The 16,144-nt window shown below is 38.6% G+C and overlaps 2 protein-coding genes across 2 annotated transcripts; one reads left to right on the top strand and one right to left on the bottom strand.

The window, feature by feature from the left end:
• Positions 1-390: 390 nt before the first annotated feature.
• Positions 391-3,558, bottom strand: med7 (mediator complex subunit 7). The gene is made up of 2 exons (XM_004541134.5): positions 3,394-3,558; positions 391-2,746 (listed from the first exon to the last, which is right to left on the bottom strand). Exon 2 carries the CDS (start codon positions 2,735-2,737, stop codon positions 1,976-1,978), a length of 762 nt encoding a protein of 253 aa, XP_004541191.2. The 5' UTR covers positions 2,738-2,746; positions 3,394-3,558; the 3' UTR covers positions 391-1,975.
• Positions 3,559-5,562: 2,004 nt separating this feature from the next.
• On the top strand, positions 5,563-13,274 carry itk (IL2 inducible T cell kinase). The gene is made up of 17 exons (XM_004541135.3): positions 5,563-6,292; positions 6,383-6,487; positions 6,642-6,723; positions 6,864-6,989; positions 7,213-7,250; positions 7,927-8,078; positions 8,192-8,257; positions 8,387-8,441; positions 8,824-8,903; positions 9,194-9,336; positions 9,472-9,546; positions 9,871-10,039; positions 10,118-10,334; positions 10,421-10,485; positions 10,581-10,699; positions 12,655-12,812; positions 12,905-13,274. Exons 1-17 carry the CDS (start codon positions 6,155-6,157, stop codon positions 12,968-12,970), a joined length of 1,854 nt encoding a protein of 617 aa, XP_004541192.1. The 5' UTR covers positions 5,563-6,154; the 3' UTR covers positions 12,971-13,274.
• Positions 13,275-16,144: the final 2,870 nt, after the last annotated feature.

Genomic DNA, 16,144 nt, shown 5'->3' with positions numbered 1-16,144 from the left:
ACTTCCGAGGGGGTGCGGTGAAAGGATCAGTGCATATTACCTGGTTCTGTCCATCCTGTTTGTCGTTTAAAACAAAAGGTCAACACAAACACAGCTTAACGTCTATGCACAGCTAAAAATGTGCATACAGTTTGTGCCATTACATCATTACATAAAATGCAGTGTGCTGCAGAGCATTTACTCTAGGTCAATGAAATAAAGCTGGAATTTGCAACTGGCCAAATACACATACTCTTTATGTCTCAGAGCGACACACATCATGACTCCTGCCTGCTTCAAAAACAGCACACTTTTTGCACAGACATTAGAACAGAAATCCTTGATGAATTCTCAGAGAAACAACCTTGGGTTGTCTTTTCAAATAAAAGAAAAATTGGGCCAAAACACATCTTGTGTATCACGCACTGATTTATTGAACTTATGCAAGTTACATAGACACCTCAGCTAACATCACAGAAACGCAAGTAGTGAAATCTGCGCTGCAATCACCAGCCTGAGGTGTATTTTCAGTTTCAACAACCAAACATGTGCACTTGAATTGCTTTACAAGCAACCAGTTGAAAGGCTCACATTTCTTTCCCTGAACAGTTGTGTAAGAGCAATCTTCTGCAAGGCAACACAAAATTGGTTATACTGTTAGGTATGCTTATGAAAACCTATAAAAGAGGGAAGGGGGTCAGGATTATTTGACATTTTACATAATATACATGACGACTTTTTTGTGACGACTCTCCATGGATTACACAATCTGCAAATCAGTGACAAGAATCATGCATTGCAAACATAAAGGCAGTCCAGCATTTACATGAGTTTTCATGCGACTCTACTCTGACGGGTCTAATAAAGCCCTCTATGTTTCTGTGAGATGACTGCACTCTGACTGCAAATTTGTTTATTGGGTTTATTACAATTATGCAAACTTAGCACCCCCACCTGATCTATGTTAAAAATTTCTATTCTGGGAATATGTTTTCCGGAATTAGTCAGAATTTCTACATTTTAAATAAAAACAACATTCAATGGGGCCCTTGAAAACACAGCTAGCACCCTCAAATGTCCATTTCTGACATTCACAGCTTCCCGTTAATGTGACAGCATTTATTGTCATAGTTTCAAGTTTCGTGGGTGAACGAGTACACTGGTCACTTCTAAATAAAGGTTTAGGCATCAGCCTTACTGTGTGGTACCTAGTAAAACAACACAAACGTGAATGATAAAGTCACATTAACTGACACACATGGACAAAAGCATGACTGTGCATTTCTCTTGCTGGAGTGCTCATCTTATTAGAGCAGCAGTTCTCACACTACCTGCATGGCGGGAAACACTGGTGCAGTATAATCAACAAGGTGAAGTGAAACTTGAGTGGATTTTTTCTTAATGTGACCTTTAAGTAAAACTTTTTTTCTTAGTGGTTGGATAAAAACTGTGGAGTTTGGGGATTTAAATTAAACGTACTAGAAAAACTTTGAGAACCGATGCAGTTGAGAAAGCCATAAACAGCAAAGATGAAATGAGATAAAATGTTGCGCCCAACATTTTATCTCACCAGCTGTTTCAAGCTAGCAGTAAGAAACATTCGTCGATGATGTGTTTTGAAAGTTCCCAAGTCAGAAGAGAGGTTACCGAGCATCACTGTTGTACAGTGTGGTTACACTTGATTTAATGCTGATAATTCTTGAGGCCCCAGGCACACATTTTTTATGTGTATGGCAAAAACCACAGGTATAACATGTTCACTCTCTAAATCACTCTCGTGCATGAAACCATGAGAACAGAGATGTATTACAACCATATACGTATAACTCAATAGCAGAATGCAGTCATGTTAAAGACTTGTGGAGCAAAGACCAGTGACATAACCAGTTATAAAATAAAAAGAACAAAAATATTCTGTGTATACCATGTACGAAAGTGCCATATTTACACAGAGTTCAGCAAAGAAACGACAAAAAAGAAAGAACATAATATTAAACTATGCTAGTTCATCAATAATGCTGCACATGGCAGCATCCTTGTCCCATTTGTCACTTCTTGAAGTAGGGATGCTCTTCTCCTGCTGACTCGTTGCCATGCAGCTGGCAGCTGCTTCCTCTATATCCATAGGTTCTGTTTTCAGCCTGGTGGCCTGCCCAGATGAACAGCCAACACTAGCTGCAGGAGGCGCACTCTTTGTCCCATCACAAGCACCATCCTGACCTTCCACTTGAGGCAAGTCATCAGGCAGGGAGGCAAGGCACCCCTGGATCATCTCCACCACCCTCTCCAGATGTTTCTGGAACCTCTCTGCTGTCTCTAGCCTCTGTCTTTTCTGGACCTCCATCATCACCCTTAGCGTCTCCCTGGCTTGATGCGGTCTGTACTCATTTATCAGATGGTGCATATGGACAAACAGAAGCTTTATGTCTTCCAGCTTTTCTTCACGCTTTATACTACCAGGGCTCTTGATAAGGATGTCCAGAAGGTCCAAAAAGTTCACAAGAATGGACATGTTCAGTTTCTTGAGCTCCCGTTTGTGGTCAAACTGCATAGGGTGAAGCCTCTCAATGCCTTGGCTTTCGAGAGGCCGGATGATGAGGTCATCACACTGGAAATGGTTGCCAAACATCATGTAATTATCTCTGATGGGTGGAGGTGGCTTAGGGGCCAGACCCTTGCGGATGTTTTCATCTGTGTACTCTTTGATGTACTGCATCGGTGGAGGAGGCAGGGCGCTGACCTGCTGTGGTTCACCCATGATACCGACCTGAAAGCACAAGAATCCGTGTCAATATATATAAAAAGGAAAGCAACATACATTAGGTTTTGCAATTTAGTATCTTAATTTTAAAAAAAAAAGTGTTTACAGTTCACAGTAGTTGAACATAAACACATTAATTTAGGCTATGTGCCTAAATATAACAGAAGTGAAAAGGTGTCTCTCTCACTTCACTATTGGGGGCACAGGTAGACAAGAAGCAGGATGTTTGCCGCAAAAAGACGGCATAGCTTTTTAATTGCAGAGACGTTAGCCGTGTCTAAATAGTTTGCTTGCACTAACTCCAAACAAATTCAGTGTTTGTTTGAGACCATCGCTTCGAAAGATGTGCTAAGAGGCCTATGCTAACACAAACTGCCCAGCCAGTTGTCTGTACGGTAAATATCTGCATATAACTTATGTTAAACGCTGTCTGCATGGGAATAGAGTTGAGTGAAGACTACCATTTACTGTCGCAAACCTTTGTTTGTTTTATCAACATGTTAGCCCTTTACTCTCCAACTAACTGCAGTCGTTAGCTTACCTGCTGACTGACTAACTGCTAACCTCCGCTAACGAGTTAAATCGCTACACCAAATATAATGCTAACCCACAATACCGTTAAAAGGGGGAAGACTTATGATATTTATACACACCTTTCAAATAACTCTTTAGTCGCTGAAGATATAAGACGCTAGATATAGACGTCCGTTAGTTCCGACCATTAGCTTGTAGCTAGTTTAGCTCCTTCCATTCCACACTAACAAGATTTTCGTTTCAGTCCCTAAGGCTCGACGTCATTGGTTTTTGTCCCGCGGATTGGACGATAGCAATGGAACAAACTAAACACCGATTGGGTGTGAGGATACCACGCTTGATCTTGTAGTTTTTGATACGAAAGTGCTTAATTTGAAGCTTATTTTGTACAGGACTGATGTCTTTTTACAATAGTGACCATCTCCAGCACCTGTTATCATTTGGTAATGTCAAATATTTTTCTAGTCAAAGCAAACCAGCAGTTTACAACGCCACCAATACTTTTAGAATAGAAAAGAATAGAATAGAATGCCTTTATTGTCACTATACAGTTGTACAATGAGATACAGAGCACCTCGTACTCAGTGTAAACATGCTCGGGGGGGTACAGTTCTGCAGCGCTATATACATATAGACAGTATTAACATAGGGAAAAAGATATATATATATATATATATATATATATATATATATATATATATATATATATATATATATATATACATTTTGTACAAACATGTACGTTTTTAAAAAAAAAAAGTAATATGTAAAAAATTGGGGGGAGGGGGGGGGGCTGTGTTATCGGTGCATGTGAGTTCAGGGTGGTTATGGCTTTGGGGAAGAAACTGTATTTGAGTCTGTGGGTTTTTGTGCTGATGCACCTGTAGCGCTTCCCTGAGGGAAGCAGGCTGAACATGTTGAAACCAGGATGGGAGCTGTCCTTGATAATGTTTGCTGCTCTGCTGAGGCAGCGGGAGGAATAAATGTCCATCAGGGAGGGGAGAGGGCAGCCAATGATCTTTTGTGCTGTCTTGACCACACTCTGGAGCCTCACTCTATCCACCTTGGTGCAGCTGCCATACCATACCGTGATGCAGTAGGTTAGCAGGCTCTCAATGGACGAGCGGTAGAAGGTCAGCAGCAGGTAAGAGGTAAATAAAATGTGGAAGAAAATTACAATAGATATAAACTATTACGAATACAAGAGACAAAAGCTTAAAAATTCAAGGATCTATCCTTAACGTTGTGTCAGTATAAGACAATTTTCTAAACTTTCCTTTGTTTTTTTTCTTTTCCCCCAATTTATCACTTATATATGGCTTAAAACAACAAGAAGAATAAAATACAGTTGAATGCTTTTAAACACTATAGTGTATTGAGCATCTTAAGTTCACCCTTCTGATTCTGTCACATCTTTAAAACAAATGAAAACTTTCCACATTTTTAGTTTGGAGCTTTAGATTTAGAAAATAAATTATTTAGTGTCACACGGTCCTTCACATCTACTTTTACACTTATTTTATACTTATTTGCACTTATTCACATACAGCATGACAAATGTTCTCTTTTATTAAATACTCATATGGAACAAAATTGCTGAACATTTCCCATTCAACAGCACGTTAACTCCTAAAAATGTTAAATTCAGGTATTTTCTGGAAATGTTTTTAATTGACAAAAGAAGAAAGAGCCTTGAATTTTGACATTTACACAGTTCAAACTGTATAAAAATATACAGTCAAAGCCGATTTTGTAATTTTGGCTTTTTGGATCTGTTTTGTTGTTGTTGTTTTTTGACAATAATTAAATTAAATTAAATTAAATTAAATTAAATTAAATTAAATTAAATTAAATTAAATTAAATTAAATTAAATGGCAATCCCAACTCATTCAATCCACACCAATCTGTTGGAACTCTTTCCTGGTGGTGGTGCTGTAGTATCCTTTAAATCTTTCATTCGGTGTGACTGTAAAAATATTTTCAGATTTTAACTTTAACTACATTTTCTTCCATTGTAAGTTGACAGCACTACCTCAGCAGTTTGAAATTTTTCGGTCACTTTAAAATCATTAATGGAGCCCAACCATATTCTTATTACCATATCATTACTGTTACAATATTATTGTTACTATATTATAACCTGTATTATTATTATTAACCTTCTTTTCCTGCACAAACCCCCCAAAAACCAAGTAAAATATAAGGGAGAAAAAAGCAGTGATGGAGAAAAAACAGGGCAAATCCTAAAAGACATCATGAACACGTAACACCAAACTCTAAATGTATTAATTATGGCAGGGGAAAAAAACAGATTCTTTTGTGTGTGTGTTTCTTGCAATCTCACAATCTCAGTAAAAACTTTTGTTTTTTCCCCTATTACTTTCTTGTTTCAAGTTAAAATCATTTATGCCATTTTTTGCCCTCTTAGATTGAACCCCCCTTTGCCCAATGCTGACATTATAACCCAACCTCACTGTAGTAGTGGGACACATCCGTGACCTTTGAAGTGAATGTTGATGGAAAGCGTTGAAAAATGTAAAGGTTAACAAGTCATCCTTTTTCTGGGGATCGCACTACTCATAGTGGCTGACTGCAACGTGCACTAAGTGAGTGAAAGTGCCTGCGAGCACCCTGAACGGTGTGTATGTGCGCGCACGCGTGTATTTCGCTTGCACAACGCATTTGTTGCCGTAGGATGTGGTTTACTGTGCAACAACCCTATGCCGGAAACTCTACGACATCTATCAACTTATCATCCTCAATTTTTTTTTCTTGTACACTCACTGCTACTCTGTCTCTGCATGCTGTAGGCAATGCCGCCTCTCTTGGTATGACAAAACAAGGCAGTATTTCTCATTGCGCTTCTCATAGCTGGTAAAATGTTCCCCAGGGTGATTTTGAAGGGAACTCTGATCAAAAAATCTCAACAGAAGAAGCGAGTGTCACCCTGTAACTATAAAGAGCGATTTTTTGTGTTGGATACCCAAGACCTGAAGTATTCTGAACGTCGTCCCGGGGTAAGTACAGTATGTGCGGTTAATCTGTAGAGCTGTTTCAGGAATGCAGACTCTTGGCTGTTTGCTGTAATCTAAGCTGTTTTGTTGCAGAAAAAGCCTTTGCTGAAAGGTTGCATCGAGCTGTCCAGAATTAAGTGCGTGGAGATTGTGTGTACTGATGTGCCCATACCATGCAGCTTTAAGTACCCTTTTCAGGTAAGATTCATCATTTCCTAGAGACCAACTCAATTGTCACCGCATTAAAATCTACTAAACACTGCGACATACACCCTATATACAGTGTATGGTGAAGTATGACTGAAAATGACAACGCATATAACCTTTCTTTAAAATCTCAATTCTTCTGCAGGTTTTTCATGAAAGTTATTACCTCTACATATTTGCACCAGACAATGACTGCCGTCAGAAATGGGTCAGAGCTCTTAAAGAGGGTAAGCCATTACCATATATCACCAGTCAAATAATAATAATAGTACTATGACAAGTCGATGATAAACCGCTGATTGTATGAACTGCAAACACATACGGATGGATATTTCAAACAATATTTCCCTTGTTCTGTCTGATGTAGAGACAAAGAATAACAACTTAGTTCCAAAATACCACCCAAACTTCTGGATGGATGGAAAATGGAGATGCTGCCAGCAAACAGAGAAACTGGCGACTGGGTGCAACGTGTACGACCCAGTGGGCTATGGTTTGTAGCATTTCTTTTTCCTTCTCTTCTACTTCGTGAATCCAATGATTTGTGGTAGCGATTCCATTTGAATTAAGATATTTGTATGGCTTTCGCACATATGGTTAGAGTAAACTTGAACTAAATGCTTTCGTTTTGCCTAATCCAGTTCATACCGTTGTTGCTTTGTGAGTTTAGATGGGCCAAATAGCTCTCCAATTTAACATTTCTGTTTCCCCTACAGCCTCTAAAAAGCCGCTTCCCAGCCTCCCGGAGCCAGAGGTACCACCATCTAAAACACAAACGACACAAGCTTTTGAAATGTTATTGTGGTTATTACTGATATTCCAATGAAGCGAGGGAGACCAAATCACTTTTTCAGTTTTAATGCCTGTCATGTTTGTCTGCAATACTTTTAAACACAGTTTCTCTCTACATATTTAATAATTAGGTCATGCATTGGTTTTTAACCACTGTTTCTGTGGTTTGATTTTGTGTGTTCAGGCAGCAGCTCTGTAGTTGTTTCAGCGCACATGTGTTTGAGTGTTTACTTAAATAGATAGATAGTAGAAGAAATAGAAGTACATTAAAGTTTGTCAAATGAAAATCCTTGTTGATACTTTTTCCTTTGGCACTATGAAAATGTAATTTTATTTGAAACCTCTGGATTTCGTATTTGTGTATGAACTTTTTGGGAAGAGTTCACTCAGACCTCTCAATAATTTGTACCAGGTTATTTCCACCACTTAAAAAACATTTTCCTGATTGGCAGAGCTAAATTCAAAATTTGGGGTTCTTATTGCAAAACTTCAGCTTCATGATTCTAAATCTCGAGTTATTTTCTCATCTCATCTCGGAAGTTTATGATAGTATGTCGAAATTTAGAGGTAATAACCCAAAATTTTGTACATACCTGTACAAATGGTTTTTAAATCAGATTTTTTTCCTCCCTTTCCAGATGGAGCTGGAAGATTCGGGGCAACAGAAGGTCATCGCTTTGCAAAACTACACGCCACAGGGAGACAATGACTTACCTCTTCAGAAAGATCAGGAGTATCTCCTGGTTAAGAATTCCCATTCCACCTGGTGGCTTGTACAGGATGAGAGAGGGTAAAACGCATTACAGCCAATGCCAAATTCATTTGAACTGTTTACATTAAAAAATAGCAGTACATTTCAAAAGAAGAACCATTAGCTAAATCCCTTTTCCTGTCACCCATTAGGAACTCGGGTTTTGTGCCCAGTACATACGTAGCTGAAAAATCCATCAACAACTTTGAAAGATTTGAGTGAGTTTGAATTCATTTCTTTTACTCGAGCTTTTAATTTGCAGTGTTTATTGCTGCTAATGAATTACCATGTTTTCCCTCCAAAACTGATTTAATTGTTGTGTTAAATGTTTAATGTGTTCTCAACAGATGGTACAACAAAAACATTAGCAGAGCGCAAGCAGAAGAATTGCTAATGAAAGAGGTAAAAACAAAAACTCAGTTCTGTTTGGCAATAAAATTTCAAATAATGATTTTGATATGATGATGACAGGCAAGATTTAGCCCCTGTATGACACAGTGCATTTTGATGCGACTGTGCCGCCAACAGCAATGTTGCATTTGCAAAATCGCTGCATATGCACCTGCACAACGACAATTCGACTTGACATAGAACATGAAAAAAAAATTTCTCACAACCACAAAGTTTCCTCCAATGTTGAATTTCCTGCTTTGCTAAGTTTTGCAAGCAGGAAGGGAAAATGGTTATCCATCGTCGTCTTTGAATTAAAACGGCCGCCAGACGTGTTACAGAATGCACCGCCGAACGTGGGAAATCTTATGTGATCTCGTTATTCTGTCTTTAGGGTAAGGAAGGTGCATTCATTGTGCGGGACTCAAGACAGGCGGGAGTGTACACAGTGTCTGTTTTCACCAAAGCACCAGGGTAAATGTTATTTATAGTGTTCTTATGAATTTACTTAAAAAATATCTATCAAACAACTCTATAATTAAAACAGTCATATATGGTTACTTATATCATGAAAAAAAATTGATGGCTCATAGGATTTCAATCATTTTAAGTGACCGTTAAAGATGTAACCAATGAGAATTAAGTATAAGATTAGTGTAATCTTGTGATATTTTTCTGATCTTCCAATGTTTATGTGTAATCATCTGCTCAGGCAAACATTTGCTTTAAAAATGTTTGTTAAGTTAAGCATATATTCTCATCAGGTCTAATGGGGAGAAGAATCCGAGAGTGAAGCATTACCAAATCAGACAAACCGAAACGAGCCCAGCTTCTTTTTACCTGGCAGAGAAGTACCTGTTTAGCACCATTCCTGAGCTCATATATTACCACCAGCACAATGCTGCAGGTAAGTGTGCCAGCTTTTCTCATGCAACAGCATTATTTCAAAAAGTTCAAAGGATAAATGAAGTTCATCTTATGAAACGGCTAAATTCTTGGTCCTGCTTTTTAAATTTCCCGTTGTCTCTTTCTCTTTGTGCAGGGCTAATAACACGGCTGAGACACCCCGTCTCTCAAGGTCGATGCTGTTCCCAGGATTCTACTGATATCACAAAAGGTTTAAGTCTTTTTGTGATGCCCGAAGTTTGTTGAACTAAAGCTCCAAGCAGTCCTAATTTATTGCTGTGAATCTTGTTTTTGCTGACCTCTGGTGGGTTGCACAGAATTACACTTCAGGGCTGTTAAGTAACTCCACCCTTTTGTCTTTTAATATAAACCAATGTAATACAAATTAATCTTTGCTGAAAAAAAGCAAGTGAAAATGAGAAAAAAAAAGTCCTTTTTTATTTGTGAAACTTGCATGAAGAAGTTTAACTCTATGGTTATATAACTGAGCTATAGTGTGGATGCTTTGGTTCACTGCTGGTTTGCTGGTTAACAGATCAGTGGGAAGTGGACCCTGAGGAGCTGATACTGGGTCAGGAGATAGGCAGCGGCCAGTTTGGACTGGTGCTGGAAGGCAGCTGGAGGGATCTCAAGGTAGCGGTGAAGATGGTAAGAGAAGAGTGCATGTCAGACGACGAATTTAAAGAAGAGGCACGGATTATGATGTAAGTACAGTTCACGGTGGAGATCTGTAAAATGAGTTTGAAACCACTCAGTTTATCTGTGCATGTGTGTTTTAACAGGAGACTCTCTCACTCTAAGCTGGTACAGCTGTATGGCGTGTGCACACAACATTCTCCTATCTGCCTCGTGTTTGAGTACATGGAAAACGGCTGCCTGACGGACTACCTGCGAGAAAGGAAAGGCTCGTTGTCTCAGGATATATTGTTGGGGATGTGTCTGGATGTCAGCGAAGGGATGGCTTATCTAGAGATGTCCAACTTCATCCACAGAGATCTGGTAAATAAATAAAGTGCTCTTTCACGATACACTTTCATATCCCTGCTTTGTTAGAGGACTTTATCCTTCCTTTCTTCCTTCCAAAGGCTGCCAGGAACTGTCTCGTCTCAAAGAACAACGAGGTGAAGGTATCGGACTTTGGAATGACCAGGTATGTTCGTGAAGATCAGTTTTTTAAATTATTACATAACATTAATGTCACAGTGAGTCACAGCTTATGGTCTGTGTCCACTCTCCATACCCTAGATTTGTTCTTGATGATCAGTACACGAGCTCACAGTGCTCCAAGTTCCCTGTCAAGTGGTCAGCCCCAGAGGTCATCAGATACTGCAAATTCAGCACCAAGTCTGACGTCTGGTCATTCGGTGAGTTTGGGCGCTTGTCTGCCATTCAGCTGTTTGGTTTGCATTTCTGATTCACTCGTCTGGCAAGTTTTGCAGGTTGGGTGAGAGCAGATTAAATCATATTTGTTTTCCTGATGGCACATGTGCTCAACTGTAGTTAAATAACACTGCAGTGGTTTAGACGTTATATATTAAACAATTCTTTTTATCCTGTGAAAAAAAAAACTGTGCTCTAACTGGAGCACAGTTTTCTTGGGCAGACTATTACTGCAGTTATCTGTGACAAAGCCATTTTTTTGGTAAATTTTTATATAAAATAGTCTAAAAGCTAGCCATTTTCATGATTCAGTGACAATTAGTGGATGCACAATAAGCTCAGACAATTGCCGAGGTTTGAAAGGAGATTAAACAGACAGAAAGCTTTTAGCTTGACGTCATCTTTGGGGGAAAAAAAAGATTCTGTATTATGAATCTATGATTTTCTTGTGTAAAACGGATGTGCTAAAACTAAGTAAAAATAAAACATATTATAACTTCTACAATAGGGGTTATTATTTCTATTTCTAAACAGATTTGAATTATGACCTATTCTAAAAAGGTCTGGATCCAATTACTGACGTCCCTTAGAAATCGTGAAAAACAAATGAACTGCAGTGACAGTTTAAGCAGGCTATTGCTTTTCATTGGTAACACAAGTGTTTTCAATCATGATTCTATGCATTGAAATGGTAAAAGAGTAATAATTCAGCTGTATAGTATCATTGTTACACTGATGATGGGCAGGAGAAAGAGGGGAAAAGTTTGTCTGAGGCGTCTTTCAAAAGATTCTTTATGTCAAGATTTTTACTTCCTGGTTAAATAACGGTTTAAAACTAAAAGAGACCATCTACAGGCTGTGTGAAGTTCTTGAGACTGCAGCTGCTAAGAATATTAGGAAACTCTTTCATTGGATTCTTTCATGCCGGCTTCAGTGGATGAAACTACCAGAGGAACATTAACTCCAGACTAAACAGAGCTGATTTAAAGGATCAAAGTGCAAAAGCGTCTGTCGACACCATACGTTGGTTTCTGAATGAAGGTTGAAAAAAGAGACCCCGCTTTTGAAAGAGGATTATAAAAAAAAACCCTTAAACTTGTGTTTGATAAAATACAAATAGACAAGTCAAAGTGGTTCTTGTTGGATGAAGTTTGGGATTTAAAACTAGTTTCCAAGTTTGCCGAAAAAAAGAAGCTTTTGAAGAAAAGAACGCTGGGGACGACGGATTTCATCAAGATAATCTGGAGTGAAATACATTTATGTACCTGTGCCAGAGCTCTGTGCCAGTCACAGGCCAACGCTGCTTCTTCCAACAGTATAAAGATCTGAAACATACTTCCAACAAGATGGACTGAAACAAAATCATTTGAGCCGAGTGTGGAAAAAGCTGAAACTCACAGTGGGGGGAAAACGTGTTCATCAAACCTGAATGAACCGCAGCGGTTTGAACATGAAGAGTCAAACAACCTACAGAGATGTGTGAGTGTGTGTGTAGGTGTGTGTGGGGGTAGGTAAGTGGGTGAAAGGGAGGTGGGCGTCCTCTTGTGAAGAATCACAAAAACTGCTCAGCTGCACAATATTACAATTAAGGATCAAATACTTTAGGCAGACGACTATATTTGTTGTATTGAATGAATGCGAGATGAATTACTTTTAAAGTATGAACTTACAGCAGAGCAAATTTTAGGTGTGTGTGTGTCTCATGTGTAGGTGTGTGTATTTTTTTTATTGGGTAGCAACAATTTTGGCCAATTCTGATCTGTAGTAAATTACTCTCAAATGAGGCTAAAAATAAATATGTTTCAGTTATATAAAAAAAATAAATAAATAAAAACACACTGCACTGGACTAGAGTAGCTCACTGTTAAACGAACGATACAATATGGACTAAAATGCTTCCATATTGTTTAACAAGTGCTGTCTCCGTGTCCCTCTTCAGGTGTGCTCATGTGGGAGGTGTACAACGAAGGCCGACTCCCCTATGAGAACCGCACTAATGCAGAAGTGGTGGACTCCCTGAACGCAGGCCTGAGGCTCCTGAAGCCACGCTTGGCCCCGGACTCTGTCCACCTACTCATGGAGTGGTGTTGGAAGGAGGTGAGGACATTACCCTTTTTTCAAGCAGAACTTCTGCTGATCATAAAATGAGCAAACGATTAACTGTCGTTTGTTTTCTGTTCTGTTCCCAGAAACCAGACGATCGCCCAACATTTGGGCTCCTCTTTCACGAGCTGGCCTCCCTTTCAGACGCCTGAACCAACATGTGATTTGTGATTTTTTTTATATATAATATTTATTTTATTTATTTACTGTAACCAGTTGCTTGTCATTTGTAAAGTTAGATTATTCCAAAGCAATTTTATATCCTGGATTTTGCACTTTATCTCTTTCGTAGCTTTGTAAGTATCCCCTGAGAGGGCTCACACAGTCCATTCACACAGCTACTGGTGCTTCCTGCAGAATCATGTAAAGGTCTGAGTAATTCTATAAGCCATATAAAAGTGAGATGTTTGCTTTTCAGTCAGCTGACTGTCATTAAACTGAATGTTTTACATCTTGTCACTTCTCACTGTCTTAGTTTCCTCCACTACAATAATGAAATCTTGGCATAAGAAATATTTTTGTTTCTATATGAAGAAATTATTGAAGTTGCCAGATGTTATATATATTTAGAAATTAGAAAGGCTTTCCTGTTTTATGGAGCTCACTGACATTAGCCACAACAGTCATATTTTTGATGATCATCCATATACTGTATATAAAAGATGGACATAGCTACAACAAAGTCATGAGTCATGTTTTTTTTTTTTTTTATGAATTAATTTTGGAGTCACAGGTGACCACATTTGGTCAAGATAGATTTATTACTCATTGCTCGGATACATCGTAATATGTGGTAAGTAATATGAGTCATTGAAACTGTGCTAAAGGTGGAGCACAGTCTTCTTGATTAGACTATTACTACAATTATCCAGAGATGAAGTCATGTTTTTGTGAAATTATATTTAACAAAAAAATGCTCCATATCGCACCCACACCATGAACAAGGTTGGTCGATTTCAACTGTGTGACTCTAACTTCTACAGCTGTCTATACCAGCAGCCCCCCACCCCCGGGCCACGGACCGGTCATTTGGTACCGGGCCTCGAGAGTTGAGCCTCGGGTGTGAAATTTATGGTTTTCAGGGTTTGTATCGTTAACTCGGTTTCCCTGGGTCTTTTCCCGTGTTGTAGTTGCGTGTCTTTTTTTGAAAGAAATATTTACACATTACCATAGCGACCAGAGAGCATTAAGAGGCAGAGAGGAGGATGTTACTCTCAATGTTGTTGGTGCATTTCAAGAGGACGCTGCTAATTAACTTACACAATTACACAGTGAATTCACGTTTATTATTATATTTACAAAATACCACAGTTTTTGTCTTGGTCGTATCTTTTTTTGTTGTTGTTGTTGTTGTATTTATCCGCAACACCTTAAAGGCTGGTCAGTTAAAATATTGTCTGACATTAAACCGGGTTGTGGCGTAAAAAAGGTTGAGGACCGCTGGTCTATACCCACATCAATTTTTCAGTCAAATAAGCCATACGTTATTGGAATGACTCACTTTTGGAGCCAGACTCCAGTGGCCAGTCAAAGAACTGCAGTTTCTGGTACAGGCACAGTAACTTTTTTCCCATATCAAATGATCAATAATTCTCTTGTATCATGTAAGTAAGTAAGTAAGTAAAATTTATTTATATAGTGCTTTTCACAGATAAAAATCACAAAGTGCTTTACAACACAGAAAATGGGAATATAAAAACAATATAACAGTAAATAAAACAATGTAAAACAATAAAACTATAAAAACAGCATAAGAAGAAATTAATCAAATGCTTTTCTAAATAAAAATGTCTTCAGCTGTTTCTTAAAAGAATCAATGGAGTCCGTGCAGCGAAGAGACAGTGGGAGAGAATTCCACAACCGTGGTGCCACAGTCTGAAAGGCCCGATCACCACGAGTTTTAAAACGAGTGCGCGGTGCCACCAGCAGTCTCTGATCTAATGACCTTAAAGCCCGAGAAGATGTATGTGGTTTCAGCAGGTCAGATAAATATTGAGGAGCCTGACCATGTAGGGCCCTAAAGGTTAGAACTAAAATTTTAAAATGAAACCTAAAATTTACAGGCAACCAGTGAAGGGAGGCCAAGACTGGAGTGATATGCGATCTTCTCTTGGTGCCATGTCAGCCAACGCATTCTCTTCTGACGATAGTGGCAAGACGTGGAATTGCAGTTTCCTGCTGGGACATAGAGCAATGTGCAAAAGTCTTGAGCCACCGCTCATTTTTTAATATCCATTATAGGAAAATGGAAAAAAGGTGCAGAGAATGGAAATCCAGTGTAATTTGGCATACCTCAGCCTTTTCTTTCCATTTCCCTTCCCTAAGGATGTCTTCTTGACACCAAAGTAGATGGATCAGCTGAAGGGTCAGGCACATCTCTCAGGTTCTAAAGATACAATTTAAAACTGATTTGTTGCTAAATTGTGTGTTATTTGCAGATAGAATGAATGTTGGTTCATTGTTTGAGTGCCTTGGTGGCTTTTAAATGCTTGAAGTGTTAAAGCAGCCAATGTATAAAGAAAAACTTTGAAAGACCTTCAGAAAGCCTGAAGAACTATCACTCAAGACCACATTAAGAGGTTACAAGAAAGTCAAGAAATCAAGAATGACTAAAGACTCTGCACAGCATTTTTTTTCAAAGAAGGCCTCGCATATTTCATCAAGCCAATACTGAACACAACACAAGGCAACTCAATTACAACATATGGCTACATATGGTAGAGGAGTCCGGGTGCAGAACTGGCCAGTACAGACGTTTCTCCATATGAAAACATCTGGCGTCAAATGAAATGGAAAATACTACAAATCAAACCCAGGAATGTCGAGCAACTACAATCCTGTATCGTTCATTTTTTGTGATTTCTTTGCTTAAAATGAGCAATTTTCTCAAATTAAGCATGTTATATGTTTTCTATGTTGTTGTGTGAATAAAAAATAGGTTTATAAGATCTGCAAGTGAAAATGGGATTTCTGTGGTCTTTAAGCAGTTCACACAACATTCCAAGTTTTCTGGAATCAAGGTTATAGCATGTTGTCATTATAAAGTACTGTATTCAACACATACGTTTGAAATAATAAACAATAATATTTAACTACATGCTACTACATGCAACTTGAATTCATAATTATAAATAGTGGTACAAGGTGGGTGAAGTAGGGCCCTTTACTTTTTTCTATATCCTATTTATCATGTAATTAGAATTCATACAGAGAACTAAGAATTTACCACCGCCTCCTTTAAATGAGGTTACCCTCAGTTTCCCTATACATACAACATATACCCACAGCTTTTGATGTTGTCAATTTAAAAGCCTGAAACGCATTGT

Source organism: Maylandia zebra, linkage group LG2, assembly GCF_041146795.1.
Source record: "Maylandia zebra isolate NMK-2024a linkage group LG2, Mzebra_GT3a, whole genome shotgun sequence".
Taxonomy (NCBI): domain Eukaryota; kingdom Metazoa; phylum Chordata; class Actinopteri; order Cichliformes; family Cichlidae; genus Maylandia; species Maylandia zebra.
The sequence above is the reverse complement of the archived record's forward strand: the minus strand, read 5'-3'. Positions and strand labels throughout refer to the sequence as shown.

Bases quoted from the DNA above. Each gene is read 5' to 3' on its own strand.
- med7 (XM_004541134.5), bottom strand. From the start codon at position 2,737: ATGGGTGAACCACAGCAGGTCAGCGCCCTGCCTCCTCCACCGATGCAG.
- itk (XM_004541135.3), top strand. From the start codon at position 6,155: ATGTTCCCCAGGGTGATTTTGAAGGGAACTCTGATCAAAAAATCTCAA. The intron at 6,488-6,641 runs GTAAGATTCATC...ATTCTTCTGCAG, and splicing joins GCTTTAAGTACCCTTTTCAG to GTTTTTCATGAAAGTTATTA. The intron at 12,813-12,904 runs GTGAGGACATTA...TTCTGTTCCCAG, and splicing joins TGGAGTGGTGTTGGAAGGAG to AAACCAGACGATCGCCCAAC.